At 36.4% G+C, this 21320-nt stretch overlaps 2 protein-coding genes across 2 annotated transcripts; one reads left to right on the top strand and one right to left on the bottom strand.

The window, feature by feature from the left end:
* Positions 1-1021: 1021 nt before the first annotated feature.
* LOC121322939 (signal recognition particle receptor subunit beta-like) lies at positions 1022-8322 on the top strand. The gene is made up of 7 exons (XM_041263580.1): positions 1022-1180; positions 2289-2383; positions 2830-2907; positions 5172-5254; positions 5561-5697; positions 6101-6155; positions 6960-8322. The coding sequence occupies exons 1-7, from the start codon at positions 1066-1068 to the stop codon at positions 7174-7176; spliced, it is 780 nt and encodes a 259-aa protein (XP_041119514.1). The 5' UTR covers positions 1022-1065; the 3' UTR covers positions 7177-8322.
* A 1110-nt stretch (positions 8323-9432) lies between these two features.
* On the bottom strand, positions 9433-20541 carry LOC121322938 (serotransferrin-like). The gene is made up of 17 exons (XM_041263579.1): positions 20390-20541; positions 18939-19090; positions 18514-18616; positions 17422-17616; positions 16855-16987; positions 15898-15953; positions 15269-15432; positions 14949-15105; positions 14478-14650; positions 14026-14122; positions 13461-13490; positions 12649-12807; positions 12226-12382; positions 11801-11865; positions 10905-11095; positions 10234-10420; positions 9433-9674 (listed from the first exon to the last, which is right to left on the bottom strand). Exons 1-17 carry the CDS (start codon positions 20430-20432, stop codon positions 9631-9633), a joined length of 2106 nt encoding a protein of 701 aa, XP_041119513.1. The 5' UTR covers positions 20433-20541; the 3' UTR covers positions 9433-9630.
* Positions 20542-21320: the final 779 nt, after the last annotated feature.

The raw sequence follows: 21320 nt of genomic DNA on the forward strand, positions 1-21320 counted from the left end.
AATAGTATTTAATGTAATGTTTTTGTTTGAATCGTCAGTCATTTCCTTGAATTGACTCCACATAACACCTGTGTTGTGATGCAAATGTATACATTGGTTCATGCTGTGACCTGTGTGTCTTTGCTTGCTTGTATCCAATGTTTATACAATTGTATTAACAGTATTTCTTTTAAGCACATAAAGCATTTTTGATCAAAAATCATTTGCTTCATTCTAACTCCTTACAGTATATATATATATATATATATATATATATATATATATATATATATATATATATTATATATATATATATATATGTTGTTGTCAACAGTTTACATACCATCTATTTGGAACAATGTTATTTCCCAGTGTATGAAGTGTTCTAAATATTGTTTGATACATTATACTTACACGGCAATGATACCTCCTGTGAGCGTGCTGAAATTCGTCTCAACGTGGTAGTTAAAAATCTGCCGAATTAACTGAGTTAAGGCACAGGGTACCAACATTAATGACTCCAACTCTATGAAAGTCAATGGAGGTAATTCATAAATATTGGTACCCTGTGCATTAACTCAGTTAATTCACCAGATTTGTAACTACTATGGGGGTTGTGCTTCCCCTGTTGAGGAACACTGGGTAAACGTGATGGATTAGCTACTACAACACTTCATTTTAGCTTCTCATGTATAGTTTACTTTGAGTTGTTGTGATCACAAGTTTTTGAAGATTCTAACCAATGTGAATTAAAGATTGCTAAATGACAAGCTTGGTTTCTTCTCACCCAAACTAAGCTGTATTAATACTTGTTATAATAGTGGAAAACACTAGTGAAGGCTTTGAGTAAATTATTGATGCTCATAACATCAGATATATATATATATATATATATATATATATATATAATATATATATATATATATATATATATATATAACTCCTGAAAGTGTCTAAGACTTTTGCACAGCATATATATATGGAACAGAATGGCCTTGCGCATGCGCCTTGTTTGAAATTCACGTGTCCTTCCTGTAGTGACAGTTCAGCGAACTCCAGCCGGGAAGAGTCGAGTACTGAGAGAAAATGGAAGCAGCTGCATATCAGCCTTACCTGGATTCTATTCAGAAAGAATTACAGGCACAGGACCCAGCTGTACTTGGGGTTCTCGTCGCCCTGGTGGTGGTCATACTCTCCATAAGTAAGTAAATAAACGGAAAAAACTCATCGACACGCAAGCATAGGCCTGAAGTAAATCCTGGGCTGCAACGTTTTAAGTTTTAAGTTAAGACCCCAGTCGCGTCGGTACCGACCACATACAACAACGTTTCTGAAACCTTGACGCTTGGTTTAAGCAAACTAACGTCACTTAAATAATTCATACGTACGATATGGATGGGATGTGAATAATAATCAGTAGCCTACCAGACAATACACATTAATTTAATTACTGTAATAAAGTACATACATTTGGGTTTTCGTTCAGAATAACCTGTTGTGATTTTTATTTCTCGGTAGTCTTTATTATGTTTTAAACATGGTAACGTATTGTACAGTTTTTGAGTATCTAGCTATCTATTCTATAGCTAAGCCTTATCCGAAATACCGAGTCTGTAATCAAATGTAATGCAATTCAATTAAAAAGAAATACATACATAAATTATACCAGCTGTTGTATTTCGCTCTGGCCAATTTGAATGTATTAAAGTTGGACAGAATTAGGATGGAAAGAAATCTGTAACAGCTGAAAACAATTAAAAAGGTATAATTAAGCAAAGTTCAATTAGGGGTCTAGTTAAGTAACAGAGCTCAATTGGAATGAAAACCAGCAGACACACAGGTTGCGACTATCATACAGAATCACTTCTAATGGTAGCGTTGTACAGCAGTGTATACAGTTAGCATGCAAGCTTGTAATGTTGCTGTGGAAAACGTACATTGCAATACTCCAGGGCTGTGGGCAATAATATTCTTGCATGCACACTACTGTTCTTATAGAAAGAGACCTGTGGCTGACACCAGCCACTGTAATATGTGTTGTTGTCAAGGAAAGGGTTTCTCCTATTGTCAAGATAATCTTACTCAGTCCACTTCTACACAAGGTGTTATTCCCTCATACATATACAGTACTTTCACTGTCTTATAACCTTATCAAATAGCATTTGAACTATTCCACAGAAGTATGGTTGATATTCAGGATTATGGCATGTTCTTTGTAGTGCGTGACTGTGATCCCCCAGTATTTCAGTGGTTGCCGATATGTGTGCACGTCAGCTGTTGCTGAATTTGATATTTGTTTTTTGTTACAGTTTTCGTGAAGATTGTTTGGCGTGGAAAACCCACCAGGAGAGCAGTGTTGTTGGTTGGACTCTGTGATTCTGGAAAAACTCTCATCTTCAGCAGAGTATGTTTATCTGCTTCCCCTATGGGGTTCTCTTGAAATGCATACATCATTTATTATCAGCCAGCACATATTTATAGTACTAATACTATAAGGACTGTTTTTTCTTCTCCAAGTTTCTTTAATTCACTAATCTTGTGATTTTAAAATGCCTTACTATAAGATACCAGTATTCTGCACAAGTATACCATTTACTATTTTGTTGAAAAGAGAAAAACACCCTTTAATGATACAAAACTAGATAAACAGAAGAATACATGTTTATAGTCATTGAATTAAGTTTCTGAATATTTTTTTAAGTTTTGTAACTACTATTTTCCCTTATAATTACACTTTGGAGTAAATCATTTTGTGAATTTCATCCTTTGTGTTGCGTTAGCCAAATGAGAAAGTTAACCCTGCAAACAAAGAGTTGTTGATTATGTTTTGATGATTATTTCTTTTTCCAGTTACTGTCGGGAAAATTTAAGAAGACCCAGACCTCCATAACTGACAGCTCTGCCATATACAGTGTTAAAAGTGAAAAGGTGACAAATCAAACAAATGTAGTTGTGCTTTAATCAAAACCATTTCCTGCAACAACACAAGTACTCAGGAAATAGCTTCTAAATATACAAGTGGGCTGGAAAGTGGTTTTTAGGTTTAAATTGTAATCGATGTGTGCTGACTTCTACACCATTATATAGCTTAAGTAAGACAGAATGCCTAGCCAAATCTTGATATTTGTTTATCAAAACATACAAATGTATCCACTTCAGGGTTCGACATTAACCATGGCCTGGTGGCCCGGGGCCGGTAGTTATGAAGCACCACAGGCACAACTGGGCCAGTTACATTTAACTAGTATAATATATATATATATATATATATATATATATATATATATATATATATATATATATATATAGTGCATATGGCTTCCGTTTCATAAATCCAGGGAAATGGGCCAGTGTGTCCACAAAGCTGAAAATTAATTTACAAACCATTTTTTAAAAACATAACTACGAACTAATCCTAACATTCCCACCGCGTGTCATATTTGTTGTACAGTCAGAATCTGACACTGCGTACCGAAGTACTGTGTTGGTACTCGTTCCTGCGGCAAATCTTTTACAAATTACAAACTAAGCAATCCAATAAGCCAAAAGGAAAGCGCTGAAATCAATAAATCATAAAGAAAGTAACTATGAAAAAAAATGAAGACGAACATTTAGAGTGGAGGCTTCATTATGACAGTGAAAAAAAGGTAGTGTTCTGCCTTGTTTAGCGTCAGTTTCCCAGACTTGCAGATAAAACAGCTGCTTTATTTGTTGTGAATTCAACATTCCATTAACATCATATCCAGTCTCGCAGCAAGATGTCCCGGTCAACACCCAGATACGCGATCGAATTTTCTAATGTTTTGAAAAATGCCATTCACAATCACTGGACTCGTTGGTATCACTCAGCAAGATTGGCGCTGTCTTGAGAGAGGCTACAAGCGACAATGCTCTAAATAGGATTGTTATTATTTTGTATTATGAATATTGTTTTAATAGTGTTTACTATTAGGATTAGGGATGGGAATTTTGAATAGTTTCCTATTTGACTACACAGGGTGCAACCTTTGTGTGTATTCGATTACCCGAACTCTTGTCCCTTACGCTACCAAGATTATTCAATTATTATTTAGTTAGTCCAATAAAAGATATCACTTCTCCTTCTCTTTGTCTATCATCTCAGGACTAATATGGCTACCATTTAATCTATCTGCTACCAAGAGTAAAAGGCAAATGTGTTTGCACAAGTAGACAGCATAACAGTGTAAGCCCGTAAAGTTTAGCCGGGTTCACAAAGTGTACAGACAATGTACAAGACAAGATTTCTTCGCTCTGTATCCTATTAGGCACAAGTTTTTCCTTTTGTTTACCGAATTAAAGTACAGAACTCAATGAGCAGTAACGTCACAGTGTGTATCTCTTCCAATTAAAGCAACAGTAGCATAGTATTGCACAAACCATCAGATAATAAATTTTGCTGTAGTGTATTCAGAATAAAATAACACCTATCATATAGCAACCTAAATATTCTACATCTGTTTAATTCTAACAAATAATATTTATAAAATAATCTTATTAGTGCAAATATTATAACCTGACCAAAACAATAGAAAGTACATTCCAAAAGTACAATCGTTTAACATAACTAATAACAACTAGCCATCAAGTACTGAAATCAGATGAATCGAAGTCAAGTTACTTTGTTTATTCAATAACCTGTAAATAATTCAAAACAAGGATACCTGTTTGTACTTTTAATGTTCAGTGCAAATGTTGCCGTTACTCCATCCATTCACAGAAAGTCAACAGTAGATATTTCACACTGAACTGCAGACCAGAGTTAAAAAATAACTCCTTTCCAACTCCAAGTATCTTGCCTTTTCTTATAGTCACTGTGTTGTTGTGCTTAACATCTGTCTTTATATTTACCATAACGTTAAATTACCTTTCTAATTTCAGTGTTACCCAAGTTTGGATTACCGTACTTCTTTAAGCACTTGTATACATCTTTAATGGCTGAAGTAACATTGAAAGGCTTCGTTTAGCCACATTCTTTTGAGACATGGGCTCTCTTTGGTTTCCATACAGTTAGAAACATACTGCAAATGAAAACCATCGTGAAAAAAAATCCAGTAAAAACACTAGCTCAGTGGCCCAATGGATTAGTAGTTAAAAATCTAAACATAGAGCCCTGCACTTACTACGAAGACATTTGTTAAAACATTTTCCTCGCTTTTCTTCATTGCTTTCAGGGTCGTGGCTTAACACTGGTTGATCTTCCTGGTCACGAGAGTCTGCGGCCTCAGTTTATGGAGAGGTTCAAGTCTGCTGCCAGGTGGGGGTTGGCAAAGTAGATGGCAATTGATTTGGCTATGGGTTTATGCCACAAAGTTGCAGCACTGTAAGATTTAGCACAACCAGCTAAGCGATTTATTAGACCAAGAGTAGAACTTACCACCTTCCTATTAACAAACTGCAGATTTGCTGTATCTAAGGTTGTCTCCACTGCAGGGAATAAAAAGGCTGCTATTAGGATATGCTTGTGATTAACATATCATTTTTGTGTTTAATTTCCCATCTGTCTGACTTTGGAAACTGTTCTCATTTCAATATAGCTGATTAGACTATATTTGGTCTGCAGGGCTGTTGTGTTTGTTGTGGACAGCGCTGTGTTTCAGAAGGAGGTGCGAGACGTGGCAGAGTTTCTGTACTCCCTCCTTACCGATGCTGAAATTGTGAAGAATGCCTCAGCTCTGGTGGTCACCTGCAACAAACAAGGTAACACACTTGAATGATGCTTAAGAGTTAGTTGGACAAAGTTGTACCCCACCGAGACATAGGTGGATTTTTATAGCAAAATGTACTGTACCTGGGTGCCCACCTGTACTGCAACAACTTCTTTTTTAGTATTCCGTGATAAACACACGAAAAGTAGGTTTAATGCAGTCCAGGGTGATTCCTCAGTGCTGTACAAAGCTCTCAAATTTTTTAATGTGGCTTACCATGACAGTATAATATGATCAAATCAACACCTTAGCCAGAAATACTAAGAATCTAGAGAAATAATAAAATTGTTCATATTTGTTGTTAGAACAAAATACATTACATTTGATTACATATAAAAATAAAATGCCCAAGCAAAGGTGCACACAAATTCAAATGACCTTGTCTTACCTTTCAGATATCGCAATGGCAAAGTCTGCTAAAGTTATTCAACAACAATTGGAAAAGGAACTGTGAGTATATTAAATTTAATCTCAATTTAGGTTCTTTAGTCAAATTGAGGTGTAGTCTCTTATTGTAACTAATGTATGCTGTGTTGCTTGTAATTGCCTAACTTGTTATAATATATTTAATGGATAATAGTGTTGCTGCGGTATATTATGTGGTAGTAATGGAACTCCTGAGTCAAAAAGCCTTAGAGGTCAAGGGCATTATTTGAATGAGAGAGTCACATTATTACCATGGAACACGCCACAGCAATACCATTATCACTGTTATACTACAACTTTTTAAAATGTATTTGTTTACCGATATCTGAAATAATCATTGTAGTTGACTGAAAGTTTCAATTTTCAGAGCGGGATTCAGCGTCCAGGTGAAGTATTATCAGTGAGCAGTGGTTTTTAGGTGTCATCGTCATTTCAGCTGTGCTTTATTTGCCGTTTCTTTATCCAGTAATAACTGAACAGCTGATCTCTGTACAAAACAATGTGAGAGTAGTTTCCAGTTGTATAATATATAGTAGACTCTGATATTGATGTTATGTAGCCATTTGAAATGGTTTTATATCAGCTGGAAGTGCTATAGGATTTACAACTTTCGAGTGAGGTAACTACTAGCATAACCCCTTAAAGAAAAACAAAAAAGCAAATAAAATGACAGTTTTATACAGTGCGTCTACAATTAAGATGGTGAGAAAAACTTTATTCTCTCAGACATAGTAGGCAGTATAGAAACATTTTTCTTGCATTTGTGAATGGCTTTGAGTTGTTTACATGAGCCTGTGTTGTTATTCACTGTGTCCTTTGGCTTCACAGCAACACCCTGAGAGTGACCCGCTCAGCAGCTCTGAACACTCAGGATGGTTCTGCTGCTGGAGGTATTGTGCACCTGGGCAAGAAGGGCAAAGATTTTGAATTCTCTCAGCTACCCATGAAGGTGGAGTTTGTGGAGTGCAGTGCCAAAGGGTACAAGGGAGAGGATGGAGAGGCTGACATTGAGCAGCTTGAGAAGTGCCTGGCTAGGATTTCATGAGCTGACTACATGGTGCACCTCACATTAAAAGGGTTGCAGACAGATCTGGCTATTGGTCTCCCTCCATCCGAACGCATGCCCTTGACATCACAAAGCAGCAATGGAAAATAATGGCTTAACATTGTACACCTCGAGCCACAATAAGTATGGCTTCTTGATGACAAGTGTCCTGCTGAACATATTTTATGGATGGGCAAAGGATATTTTATTCTCTGCGCCTATACCATTGCTGCTCTTTTAAATTGCTTTTTTTTTTTTTTTTTTTTTTTTTTTTTTTATCTTGTCCTGCAACTACTCAGCAGAACTATTAAGTTTGGCTGGATTTGTTTTGAGGTAAAGTTTATTCTTAATTTGACTTGCATTTGTTGTGTTTTAAGGGCAAAGAAAACCCCATTAATTTATTTTTGAGCATGTACAACAGTAGACGTAGTATGTTGTTGTGTATGGACAAGTTGCAACATAAGACATTTGACCTTTGCCAAAAGCGAACAAGACAGGCTATAAATGAAATGCATGTGTTTTTAGAAGATGTACAGTGCAGCTTCCCTTAAACTTCAAGGTGTTGAATACAAGACAGTGAAATGCCATTTGACATAGGAAACTATTACTAGTTTAATGTATGCCAACACTTTTTACAAGGGGGTACATCCCTCCACACTTGCCTGTTTTGTTCACTGTCTGGACCCGTTGGGCATGTTACATGTGTCAAATCTCTATGGAAACTGCACCCAGTCCTTTCAATGGATCTCAGCTGTCTTTATCAGTGGGTAGAGAATGTGAGCAAGGACATCAATAAAGCTCATTGAGTAACTGCTGGTGGTAAATGGGGAAGGGGGCTAGCTTGCAGTGCTGTCCACAAAGATGTTATGATCATTTCCATGAAGACCTATTTTATATGATCTCTTGAGCTTGTGTTAGCGAGTTTGATTTGTACTGTTGCCTTACTCAGAGATCCAGTATCTAACTCCTTCAAGAGAAAAGCTTGTAAATTAGGATTGAATATTTTATTACTATGGATAGAGGTCTCTTTTTGCTCAGTAATTTGTAAACTGTAATTTGTTTTTTATGCAATAGTGTAATTTATTTAAAACATGTACTTTAGCCGATTTTCATTTTGTGATATTCTGATTAAAGTTTTCATTAATATTCCAGGCCTTATTCACACTAACCCTTTAAAAATATAGCTCCTTAAAAAAATAGTATTATAATTGCCACCAGGCTGCACCAAACACTAGTTAAAATTCAGTTTGAATGAACAACTACATTAAGATGAAATTATATTTCATGCCAGCAGAACCGTTTTACCAGTATTCAGAACTAAAAATACAGTACAATTAAACGCAACAGAAATACGGCAATTGGATCAGTCTGCAAGTATTGATAATCTGTACTTTATTTAACATAGACAAACTTGTGTGCAGTTTCTGATGGGCTGTTACACTTCATTTTAAGCTTCACATAGAGTTGTTTTCAATAGTGTTAATTTTTTTGACTGATATATTAATTATGACGTTCTGCTGTATTTCACTGTCTTCATTTTATTTTGTGTGGGATTAGTTTAATTTGCACGCAGCCAGGTAAGAAAAACTGTTAGTGTTGTAAAAAAAAAAAAAAAAGCACATGAACTTCTTTCCTGATTGTGTCTTTAATTTTACAGCTTGCGCTGTATTTCAGTGCGTCTTCTCTTGAGGATGTGGGTGTCATTTCTTTTATTGAGTGACATGTATTTCCGACCCATGGGTTTTCTCCGAGGTTGTTTTTGAGACAAGTATATATCTGAATATTTACATTTGTTTCGCTGTTCCGTTGCTGTTCTGCAGTTTTCTCTTGGGTCCAGTAGTACTACAAACCTCCATGGTAACAAGTGTTTAAAATTCATACTATATATATGCAACATAAATAAAACTCAGAAAACTACATGCATGTTTAGCCTCTACCGATCTGTGGAGTATGGCAGAGAAAAGGCTAGTGCTTTTTGCCAGTTTTTCATCCTACAGAGGCGGGATCAATTTCTTGCTTGGATTTACATTCTTAATTTCACAGTATGTACCATTAAACAAGAATGTGTCTTTGTTACAAAAGTTATTTCACATACTGTTCTCTTTTTTTACACTGCTGACTTCTGATTGGCTGAGAGTATCTTGGCAACTACTTGATTGATTGAACAATGTGCAATTCCCCACTTATATGAAATCTGAACCTGACTAACACCATCAGAATCACTGGGCAGAAAATAAAACAAAAAGGTGTAGTAACCAGTATGAAAAGTATTTTATTTATTTTCTTTTGACAACATTTGGAAGACTCATGATCTACACCCACCCCCCCATCCACCTTTCCGAAAGGTATCTGCATGTTAGTGTAGATAGACGATTACATGAATAGAATTCAACATCGCAGGTCCAGAAGTAGTTCTCGGGTGTTTTTTTTTGTTTTTTTTTTGTTTGTTTTTTTTTAAGTTAGCTTGCACGTGTGGAATGTGCATGCTTGCTGGAGTTCTGCAATAAAAAGAACACAATTTGTAGAATCTCCCTTTTTACTTCATGTCAAGGTGTTTAATGAAATCTTTATGATGAATTTGACTAGATCCTTAATTTCCTTGCAGTGCTTTTTTATTCTAAAGCATTAGAAAAACATTAAAAAGCCATTGCACCAATTATAATTTTGTGTGATTTTCTCAAGACACATAAGTGTGCACACACAGTTTTGTTTAGTTGCTTGGCAAGTTTCACACTATATTTTTATTATATTTAATAATACTAATAAGGGCATCAGGATTAAAATATACCTCTTTGAGTTGTTAATGCTATTTAGAATGCTTTCTTTATCTCGTTACAATCTACTACTGTATGCCTTGGTATAGGTCAAGTTACAGTGTTACTGTGGTTTCTTGGCTCATTCAGTGCTTGTCTGCCTTCATGAAAAATCTTTTAAACCCCAAATACATAAACATACTTAAATGGTTTTGCAGTATTTAAACCTTCATCATTAAAGACTGCAGTTTTTATTACAACACCCTCGATGTCTTTAGACTAACATTGCTCAGGTGCTACTTACCTGATGGCAAGCATGCTGAGAGTCCTGTTACAGAGTCATAATATTCCCTTCCAAGAAAATCTTTCACAGTTGTTCCTGCACGGACCTCTGTCAGACACTTGGTGGAGTCCTTGAAAAGAAGGTCCTTGGTTTCCGACTTGAACAGCTTAAAGGCATCTGCATCGGTTTGAGAAGAACCAAACTGCGTCTGTATGTACAAATAAGAGTTATGAGAATCTCTTGATAAGAGGTGTATCAAGGTGTACAGTATCAATGAATCATGTCATTCTCTCAAACAGTAAATTACAGTGTGAAAACAGTCAACATCGACCTTTACATGTTTGAATAGCATTGATCTTTGATGTAAGGTTACACTGGAATATACAAATTTTTACAAAATTGGAATTGCATTGCACAGGTCAATTCCTGAGCTATAGGTCACAACCTGATTGCAGCTAGACCACTGTAGTGTAATTGACCTACATCACCGTGTGTGATTCGGTATCACGAAGCAGCAGCAACTTTTAATTGACAGTGTTGTGCTTGAAATATCTGAATACTGACAAAGCAAGCGTATAAAAGCAAGAATAAAACAAAAATGGGCATCATTCATGATGTGGCTTTAATATTTTCAGTTCTCAGTATTTTAATGTCTTGATTTTAATCATTGAGTCAGAATGGGCTTTACAAACCTGTTGCTCCTTCAGTAAACTGACGACCACATCTCTGCTTTCAGGACGAGTCATCACTGCATGTGCTGGGACTCTAGCAAGGTTGCACTCCTTATACTCACTGGGGGAAGCAGTTTTTCTTACACTGTTGTAACACAGCAGCTTGAAGTCAGAGGGCTTATAGCCCTTGGCCCATGTAGGAATATTACGTCCTAAAAAAAGATTGGAAAACTGTTTAATTAATTTAAAATTCTGGTCAAAATCAATAAAAATCCAGCATTGAACTGCCGCATTCACGTGTGTGCAGTATCTAGGTGAGGATCAGCATAGTTGGCAATTTATATATATATATATATATATATATATATATATATATATATATATATATATATATATATATATATGAGCCTAAAATAGATTCCAAGTGATGGGATAGCACTCAAGGAAATCTGTGTTACGAAATTAACTTAAAAAACAGTGCAATAGTTTTGCTGTAGATGGGGCAATGACACTTGGTAGCTTTGGTTTCGGAAGGTGCTATATAAATTACATTTGTAGTCCCTCATTTTCTCCTGTGTCCCCAGTCGATTTTCCTCCCTGACACTCAGGAATGCCATGACCAATGTAGTGTTTCCTGTGGGCCTACAGCCCAGGGTGGCAAGTTGGTGCAACCTGGATTCAAACCAGTGAGCTTGATTGCATGACACAACCTGTACTCCACAGGGTAGTGCCTTTACTAGGCGAGCCACTGAGAAAAATTAATTCCAAACTGAAGGGTGTGTAAATGTTGCATTCTGCAGTATTACTGTTATATCGGAGATATGACTATTTCTTGTGACAATGGTCCCCATATTATGTATGCAATTGCAGAATGAATACATCAAAGATTGAATTGATGTACAGTATTCTTGCAGTACCTTCAGTATTGTCAAACACAGTTGTGTGTTTAACAAAGGCAACATCTCCACCTTCGATCAGACACCTGTACAAAGAAATAAAAGGGGTCTACATTAAGTTTAAAGCCATACAGGGGTATTTGAATTATCATACTAAAACTGAAATGCCTGTTGATGAATCCAGTATACAACATTATATCACATGTTATAAGTGTAAAACATTTACAGCTGTCCGTATTCTGTCTTTAAATGGTAATTACTTATTTAAGTTTAAATCAGAAAAAAAAGACTAGACTAGGCATTTTTATTATAGTACAGATGTACCAGTACAATGGTCACTCATTTCAAACAATGGCCAGCCTCAAATGCTTTGGATTCTTTGGAGACCACTGCACTGTTCCAGGGCTAATCTGTTTCCTAGTGAGATGTGTATGGTGTAAACCTACCTGAGTGCCCCAGCATATCCATAGTATGACTCAGAGTCATTTTCTAAGCATTTGGAATGGTCGCCTCCAATAGTAGTCTTTTTATCTCCAGCGCACAAGGAGCACAAGCTGGAGGTTTTGTTTGCTCCGGGAACGCAGCTCTGGCTGAAGAATTTAGCTGTTTAAAGAAAAAGTGGCAATTCAGTATACAGTACTGGAGTACTGCTTTTACCCCCTAGGAAACACAAACTGGCTATTATTAACAATGGCATGCAAATAAAGAGCTTTCTATAACCTAGTGTATTTAAAATGAATAAAAGCATGTTTGCAATGGGCTTTCACAGTCGACATGTGAGACCTATGTATACAGCGAAAGGAAGCGAACAGCAGGTAACGTACGTATTTTCCAGGGACAACTCATTAAGAAGTGCACACAGTACTTACTGAAGTCACAGTCTTTGATAACGGTTCTCTTGAGAGTTCCCATTGGAATGTTCCACCCTGCAGTCCGTCCCAAACCTGTGTGGCAGGATTTTGTACCTTGTAGGGAGTCCCAGGTTAGTGGAGAGTCTTTCTTCACAACAGCCACAGCATAATAGGAACCTAAACAAAAACAAGAGGCGTTTAGGTGCCAGGACTGTTGGGAAGACGAAGAACACACAAACAACAAGCTGTATTTAAGAATTCATTTAAGAATTAATAAATGTAGATACTAGAGTTAAGTGTCAAAAGTAATGGTGGCTGCATGGTCTGTTATAGAAATGATTTGCAAAAACATTTTTATGTACGGATATTTGTTTTTGTACAAGTTAAATTTAGAGCTATGTTTTGACAGAAATGGATGAAAATAGGTTTCATTTTTGTTCTTATATGACAATGACTTTTCCTTACATGCTTAAGTTTCTTTTTCACATTATCTATCCACACAAAAGTGAGTTGTTTACATTTATTTTGTAATTGTTAATACATTGTATATTTCGCCAATTAATCCTTCTTGATAGACAGACAGTTTGCATATTTACAGAAAACATGCATGGCATCCTAATGGTTGCTGGTTGCTTAGTTAAGGTGCTTCCACTCATACAGTTTCTCATCTGGCATGTAGGTTGACTGTTGGACAGGTTCTAGTGTAATTCCCTCTCTTTGATTCCTATACAGTAGTGAGCATGAATCTGGTTTGTATTGTTTATATAGGTTACATTATAATGGAACTGAAACAAGACACATAAAAAAGAAAAAAAAAAAGCTAGTTTTACCTTGTGCTGGTGCTGACGATGAGCATGCCTCTGTGAATTGAGAGAAAAGTTAAGATTCACTTTTTGCTGTTTACCCTTCCACAGCCCCCTAAGCATACAGTAATCCCCTATGTTCGTCTCTGGATCATTAATACTGTGCATAACATTATTCCATCAGCACTAAGACTAACAGTCTCTGATTGGGTTCCTGTGGAAGTGCAAAGTTTTCACATAATCAAGATATTATGGTGAATTTGTACTATAATGTATTTGCTTTACTGCATTTTGCTATGCTTTTACCATGGGATACCAGTTAAAATACCTTTTAAAAGAGTTATTCCTCCAGTTTGGATACAGGGGTCTCTATGCTTTTATAATTATGATTATTTTGTTTTGAACTGTCCTAAAAATAAAAAAAGAAGCATAGCTCTGACACTAAGATTCCAATTTTGAAGACAACATGTTTCTTTGCAGCACGTTTTATAGTGTTGGTATAGATGTATTTCTTTTCAGATAGACATGTTGAGAACCGCTGCATTGATTTTAAACTAGAGCGCTAAGAGGGTGTAGTTCCAGTGGTCCTTGCCTTCATCATAGTTCTCTGCCATGACGGGCACAAGACCGCATTGCCCTGCTCTGTAGACATAGCCTCCATCCATGGCGACAGCATCAGCTTCCTTTTTCTGCGAAAGACAAACAAGACTCTCATTGAAATTCCACCCCAGCCACTGCCGTACGCACAAAGCAATTAGTATCATTAAAAAGTACAGTATGACTGCCTACATCCAAAATGTCAAATGACAACTAAAACAAAATTCTTGTGCTAAAGAACGTACACCATAATAAGATAAGGAGGCCTTTCCTTTTAAAAGGGTCTATAAGATGGGAATTTTACAAGTGATGACTGAAACATGTACTACCTTTAATAGAACTACCACAGAACATAGTTGCATAACTGAACTTGTCTATTGCCTCATTCTGTGCCCCATGTGTTTATTGACTTGCTTGCTGGCATAGTAAGATGTAGGCAGTATTTACCATGATCTTTTCAATACAGTCATCAACAGACACTGCAGATATGCATTTAATTTTTCCTTTATCACACTCAGTCGTGGTGCACGTGTTTATGGACCATGCGTCACACTTCTCTGTTTCTTTTTTGCCAACCGCACACCATTTCACTGGATCTGTGGGGGTGCTGGAGGGTTCCTCTGAACGAAAAAAATAAACAAACATAAGCAAAAATGATTTGACTAAGTCAAATAATAGTAATACCTAGGGGTGGTTCACTGACTATCACAATATGGCTCTTTCGACAAAGAAGAATGGAATGTAAGCCTTTTTGGTGGGTTTGAAAAGACTACAAGGACATAGTATAATTACAGTCAAAACCAGCAGAAGTGATGCTGTGTTGACATGTTTAATGAGCACAAACATACTAAAGCTCAGTCTTAGTGCAATCTGGCTAAAACTTATCTGGGGGACATCTCTGCTAAGATCTCTACTTACTTTTCTTGAGGGCTTGAATTATGTGCATGTACTCCGCTCCCAGGTACAGATAGGCATTCATGTTGTCAGGGGCAAGCACCAACTTCTTTGTAGAATCTTTGAACATCAGGTTCTTGCCTCCATACTCGGAAGACTTAAAGAGGTTGGGGAATGTGCTCTAAGAATGGGCAACAGAAAAAAGAAAGTGTTTCTTTGAAAAAGGGAATTTTTCACGATGGGCAAGACAACAGATCCGTAGCATTATATATCATTTATTTAGCTCTTGACAATAGTGCCTGTTTCTCTGAATCAGGCACTATTTGTATGTGGAGGAACAATACCTTTGCAGCTTCAAGGTGCTGCCAAATTTTATGCGCCAAGTCTTTATCGCTTCTGGTAACAACAGCATGCCCAGGCACTCTGCCCAGATAACAGGACAGGTAATCACTAAGTTCTTTTCTAGAGCCGTCTTTACACAGCAACTCATAATCACTTGGGTTAGCATCTAAAAGGAAGATAAGACAACGTTTGTTTAGGAAACCATTTAGAGACATTTAATCAAAAGCAACATAGTGGGTTTTACTTGACTTATTATTTATTATAAGGCTTATGACAACGTTTTACCTTTTGCATGGAATGATAGATAGGATTTAATTTTAATTATATCGCTAGTACCAAAATAAATAATTGTTAACACTATGAAAAAAAATCAGTAGTCTTTATCAAGGATGTTACTTGGCTTGTTATTCCGTTCAAACCCTGCTGTAATTGGTACAATGTTTTCTTCTTCTAACGCTGTTTGTTAATAATTGTTTGTTAAACATGGTCCACTGTTCCTACCTGCCAGGTTTCATACTGTTTTTGCACTCAAGTGGCTTTTGTATAACCTGGTAGCTGAACACTGTAACTGCACTAATGCATTTGAAAGACAAGTTTTGTGGGTTTCAGTGAGGGGCGATTTTATGCTTACCTTTGACTGTAAGGTGTTTGACAAACGCAACTTCACCTTTGCCATCCTTCAGGCATCTGAATAAAGTAGAGGAAATGAGAGCTTCATTAATTAATGGAACAGAAATCATTGTGAAACTCTTTTTCTGGGTTCTGGGCCTGGGCTAGTGAAATAAGTTCCGTGGTCCCACACCAGCAGCCCATTACAAAAAACAACATGATTCAACACAATATGTTCAAGACACAAGAAGTCTCCACAAAAGAGGATACACCTTGGAAGGGCATGTAAGAGGGTGTAGGATCCTCCAGGACTGGCTTGCAGGGCAATGTGTCAATACACAGCACATACAAGCTAAATCCCAGCCCTGTGGATAAACATTTGGGATTTCTATCTCCAGTGCTGCTACAAAACATTGATTTGGACCCAATTACTTTCCTAATGCTAATTTAATAAGGAACTACAGCTTTAACACTGCCCAGAAAGCATGGGTTACACATCTGTAAATACATAATAATAGCTGTCATGAAAAAGAAGATCCATAACTGTTTTGTTGTTCAGATTTTTCCTGACACAATAAATGTACTTCCTGCGTTACAGGTAATAGACCTTTACACTTTATAATATACAAAAGAATGGAGGCAGGATCAGATGGGGGCTCTTTATTTGTAACACAGGAAGTGAATGGGGAGTGGTCACCGAGTACTACCATGACAAATATTAAACATACAGCAAATGGGCTTCACCTCAAATGGAAACATGAAGTTAAAAGCAAACAAACAAGCAAACCAGTAGTGGGAAAGTGGTTCCCCTGAGGGATAATTCAGCAATGATCAAACAGGCTGGTTTATTGGTTTGCAGCTGATTATGCTGGTTAGAGCTGTTTAATCTGGTCCAAATAAAAACAGTTCCATTAAAAATCTCCTCACTGCAAAGTCTGTTTGTGGTCTGCTGTGAGATTAGCAATGAAACAGAACTTACTTGAAAGCCCCTTCATAATCGTAGTAAGGTTCCGAGTGTGAACGGGCGCAGTTGACACACAGCTCGCACAGCTTTGGGTAGAGGTCCTTCGCTGCCCCTGGTACACAGCTTGCAGAAAAGAACCTGGAGACGGCTGCAAAGGAGAAAACAATTCTAATTTGGGTCCTACTCACAGAGCTGTTTGCGTTGATCTTTTTAAAATCAGAGTACCAAAAAAAGAATCATCTATCCGAACCTAACCATCAATCCAAACTAGTGTAGGTGAATAGGCTTGAATCCACTTTAGTACCTAAACCATGATACAACTATTTACCTTGATATATATATCCATATATATATATATATATATATATATATATATATATATATATATATATATATATATATATATATATATAGATATGATATTTTATTGTGTAGTCAAAGAAACTATAATATGATATTGCAAGTGTCTACTGGAAGCCACAATACTAGTACAGTGTTTCATGTTAGACTTCTAAATGTCAAATTTGTCAACGACAAGTACGAGGAAAACTATTGAAGCGGATGAAGTTGTATTGCTCTTACCAGTTTCAATTTGTTCTGTCTCTGGCCCATCCCACTCTAGGATCTTCTCAGATAAAAGAGTCCCAATAGCAATGTTCCAGCCTGCAGACTTGCCCAGTCCAGTGTGACAGGACTTCTTTCCCTTTAAGTCTCTGAACGAAAAGCCACTGCCCTTCTTGACAACAGCCACAGCGTAGTAGCAAGTATCAGAAGTAGCTATGGGGACAAAAAAAACATTAGTCATTGCAATTTGAGATTTGCTTTGGTCTAAGGTAAACCATTTAAAGTGATTGTGCCTGATATATATATTTTACATCGCTTCAATTTCATTAAAAAACATTTTGAAAATCTGTCACTTTAAAACATGATATCTGATACCAGGTTAAAGAATTATCTGTTTGCAGTGCATCCTTTCAGATTGTCTTGCACTTCCTGAGTGAAACCATCCCCACCCTTTCGGGACCTTCTTCCAAGTCAGTAGCCAACCAGCTGCTTCCTCCAATGACAGACATGCTTTGCAGCCAGTTACCAGCTTTTACCCCAAAGACACAGCTGGGGTGAAATGACAGGAAGTGAAGCAGTAACAGACTTCCTGGAAGGAACTTTCATTCACCAAATGTAGTCCCAAATGTTTTACAATTAAAATACATGTTTGCTATAACATGTTTTTTTGTCTTTCAAAACTGCACATTTGAGACTTTACAGTAAATGAAAGCGCACAATGGGTAAGAGTTCTGAAATAATTTTGTTAGCTAAATTACTTTTTAATCCTCTCTTGTAAACTGTATGGACCATCATACAGTACCAATATTTTGGTTGTGCATAAAATTAACAGCAGGACTTCTGTAGGAAAGATCTTAGTTTTTTTTAATTCCCTTCTTTTGTTTTGCTTGTGCTGCAAAACATTGTCAATCAGTTGCCCAAAGCACTCACCAGCAGTGCCAGTCATGTGCCAAGGATGTGAGTAAATACAGTGGAGTGTTGTTAGACATCTCTGGTATAATATTACAATGCAATATTTTACAGTGTGGTGTATTATTTTTGTTTTGGCTAATCCCTTAGAGAATACCACTGTAATATTTGCAGTCTGTAAAGTCAAATATATTGTCATACTTTCACCGTAGTCCTCAGCAATGATTGGGTGAAGATCATGGTTTGTAAGGCTAGCTTCATAAATATCCCCACCATCCAGGGTTATTGCATCTGCCATCCCATTCTAAAAAAAAAAAAAAACGAACATGTACTCCTACATATTACAAATTTTACACTTGTGTGGGTCTCTGGTGTTACTGACAGGCGTTTCACCCAGATTTTAGTCGATTTTAATTCTTAAACAGTATTTCGATATATCACTGTTTAGACCCAAATGTTGGTTGCTGGCAACAAGTTCCAAACCAGGAAGATTGAGTTTGAGGTTCATTTGTGAGCTATTTAAAACAACATGAAGAAAGAAAAGTATCCTAACATTGATTTTTTATAAGCAGACATGCTCTACCCTGCACCCTCAGTCATTATGTTAATATGCGAGTCACACTTACCTTTATTGCTTCAATGCACTGCAGTGTATCCTTTTTCTCCAGGCAGGTAAAGTGGCCGGTAGCTGCTTTCAGGGCTTCACATTTCCTTTGCTCCTGGGGGGATTTGTTGCACCACCTGACAGAATCGACAGCCGGTGCTGCAAATGAATACGCTGCAGGAAAACATTACACAAGACATCTAGTTATTAATTCTGCAATAGAGATATTGCAGTCGTGGCAAACAAGGCATTTGACCAAGTGCCTAAACATTTTTTAACCTTATGAGACAATTTGACCGAACACATTTTATTAACCATACTTTCACTGTAAACGTTGCAGCACATGGTAGCACCTCCATTGGGTCAAGTTAGAAGTGTTAAAAACAGAAAGACTGAAATATATAGTTTTCATATAATCAATCATTTAGCTTATAACATAAGTTAAAAAAAAACAATTATTTGTTATATAAAAAGAAAGTAACTGATATACTGGCATGTACATTTAATTAATCTTTATTTTCTAGATAACTTCTGGTAGCATATACAGGTTTCTTCCACAAGTCTAGCATTCAGATTGAAAATCATATTTAGTGTATTTACCAACATTCCCTCGAAACAAATATTGTCACAGCAGAGAAAATTAAAATATGTTTACCAAGACTATTACAAGCTGTGCATGGGTGTCTTTTTGTGTATTTATAGCTGAAAAAAATATGTAAAATGCCAATAAAAGGCTATCTTTACTGATTTGAAGGATAGCTTTATTAAGATGTTCCATCATTTAGATCAATTTTATAGACCTCTAGCTTTCATTGCAAATTAATATTTGTGTATAATTCAGTGGTAAAAACAGGATATATAATGTTGGACAAAACATCTGTCTGTGAGCTCAGTGGGTCCTATTACATTCCCCAACTGCTGTGCGGATATATATATATATATATATATATATATATATATATATATATATATATATATATATATATATATATATATATATTATATATATATTGACACACACACTTATAATAATTAACGCATATTGATGGAATAATAGTCGATTAAAGATTAGTAAACGGTTAACGCGAACATGAACAGCCGAGCAATAATGTATGTTCTATAACGAGTGGGGTTCTGGATAATACATAATAAAGATGAGCTTTGTGAAAACCAAGTTTTCTGAGCTACTTGGGTTTTCTGATTAACAGTGGGAACCCAATTTAGACAGCCAGTTTAAACGTTCTATTGAAAGTGCCACGCACAGAAATCAAGTTATTTTATTTGATATTCGTTATTTAACATACACGTTTGTTAAACAGTAGCCTAGTAAGTACTAGTTTCAGATGTAATGTATTAGCTTTCTGAATGCAACAGCTTCCCTTGGATTGTTATTGATAGTTTTGCTCTTTTTATGAATAAATTACTAGGTTATGGGAAAACAATATATAACAGCAATGCGGAGAGATCAGTTACCTGTCAGTCCCAGTAGCAGTAGCGCACGGAAGAGAAGGTTCATGATGGCTCTGTGTTCTGCGGAGCGCTGCAGGAGAGTTGATGTCTCTTAATGAGTAGGTGGTGAACTGGCCTCACACAATTCTCCTCGAGTTTGTGCGTACAGTGCTGTCGGGTCTCTGCATTTTTATAGGGAGCGGGGCTAGCTGAGTTCGCAAAAAAAAAAAAAAAAAAAAAAAAAAAAATTGTTTACCCAGGACCTTGACCAGACTTACCAATTACCGGCAGAGATCAACGGAGTTCGGTCAGTAAAGAGGAGTGGATACTGTGTGATTGATTCATGACTCTGTTGGCATTTGTTTTTATGGAATTTATTAGATAAGATTTATTGAGATAACGATTTTAATATACAATAAGCGTCGGGTGGGGATTTATTACTCAACAGTATTGGTATTTGGCAGCTGCTGTATTTATAATTATAATACAGTATATGGGATTTTAGTTTAATGAACTAATCTATTAATATTGTTGTATTTATTGTAATGTGCTGTTTGTATGTGTTGGCTGTATATTATTATTATTATTATTATTATTATTATTATTATTATTATTATTATGTTTCTTATGAGCCCAGATAATCCTGATGTAAAAAGAGCTTATAGCTGAGTCTGGGTACAATCCATCTTGTGACTTGTCATACATGTTAAAAATTGTACATTGTCCCTGTTAAATAAATAAATACCCCCAGGCTCTGCCTTAACTGTGTATCAGGGTAGGGGAGACCGGGGTACTTGGTTGTCACAGTGCTCATAGCTATGACACTAGATGGTGCAGACAGGTGATACTAACACTGAAATGTGTGTTCTATTGTCTGGAAGTTAACCATCTTGTAATTTGAGGTCAATTCCATCTAACATAAAGGTTAGCACATATTTCTTTTTTTTTTTTCATA

Source organism: Polyodon spathula, chromosome 11 (genome assembly GCF_017654505.1).
Source record: "Polyodon spathula isolate WHYD16114869_AA chromosome 11, ASM1765450v1, whole genome shotgun sequence".
In the NCBI taxonomy this organism is placed as follows: Eukaryota; Metazoa; Chordata; class Actinopteri; order Acipenseriformes; family Polyodontidae; genus Polyodon; species Polyodon spathula.

Excerpts from the sequence above, each read along its gene's own strand:
- LOC121322938 (XM_041263579.1), bottom strand. The coding sequence starts at position 20,432 with ATGAACCTTCTCTTCCGTGCGCTACTGCTACTGGGACTGACAG. Across the intron at positions 14,651-14,948 it reads AATTCAAGCCCTCAAGAAAA|AGGAACCCTCCAGCACCCCC; the intron begins GTAAGTAGAGAT and ends TTTTTCGTTCAG. Across the intron at positions 12,808-13,460 it reads ATCGTCAGCACCAGCACAAG|GTTCCTATTATGCTGTGGCT; the intron begins GTAAAACTAGCT and ends GTTTTTGTTTAG.
- LOC121322939 (XM_041263580.1), top strand. The coding sequence starts at position 1,066 with ATGGAAGCAGCTGCATATCAGCCTTACCTGGATTCTATTCAGAAAGAA. Across the intron at positions 5,698-6,100 it reads GGTCACCTGCAACAAACAAG|ATATCGCAATGGCAAAGTCT; the intron begins GTAACACACTTG and ends CTTACCTTTCAG. Across the intron at positions 6,156-6,959 it reads CAACAATTGGAAAAGGAACT|CAACACCCTGAGAGTGACCC; the intron begins GTGAGTATATTA and ends TTGGCTTCACAG.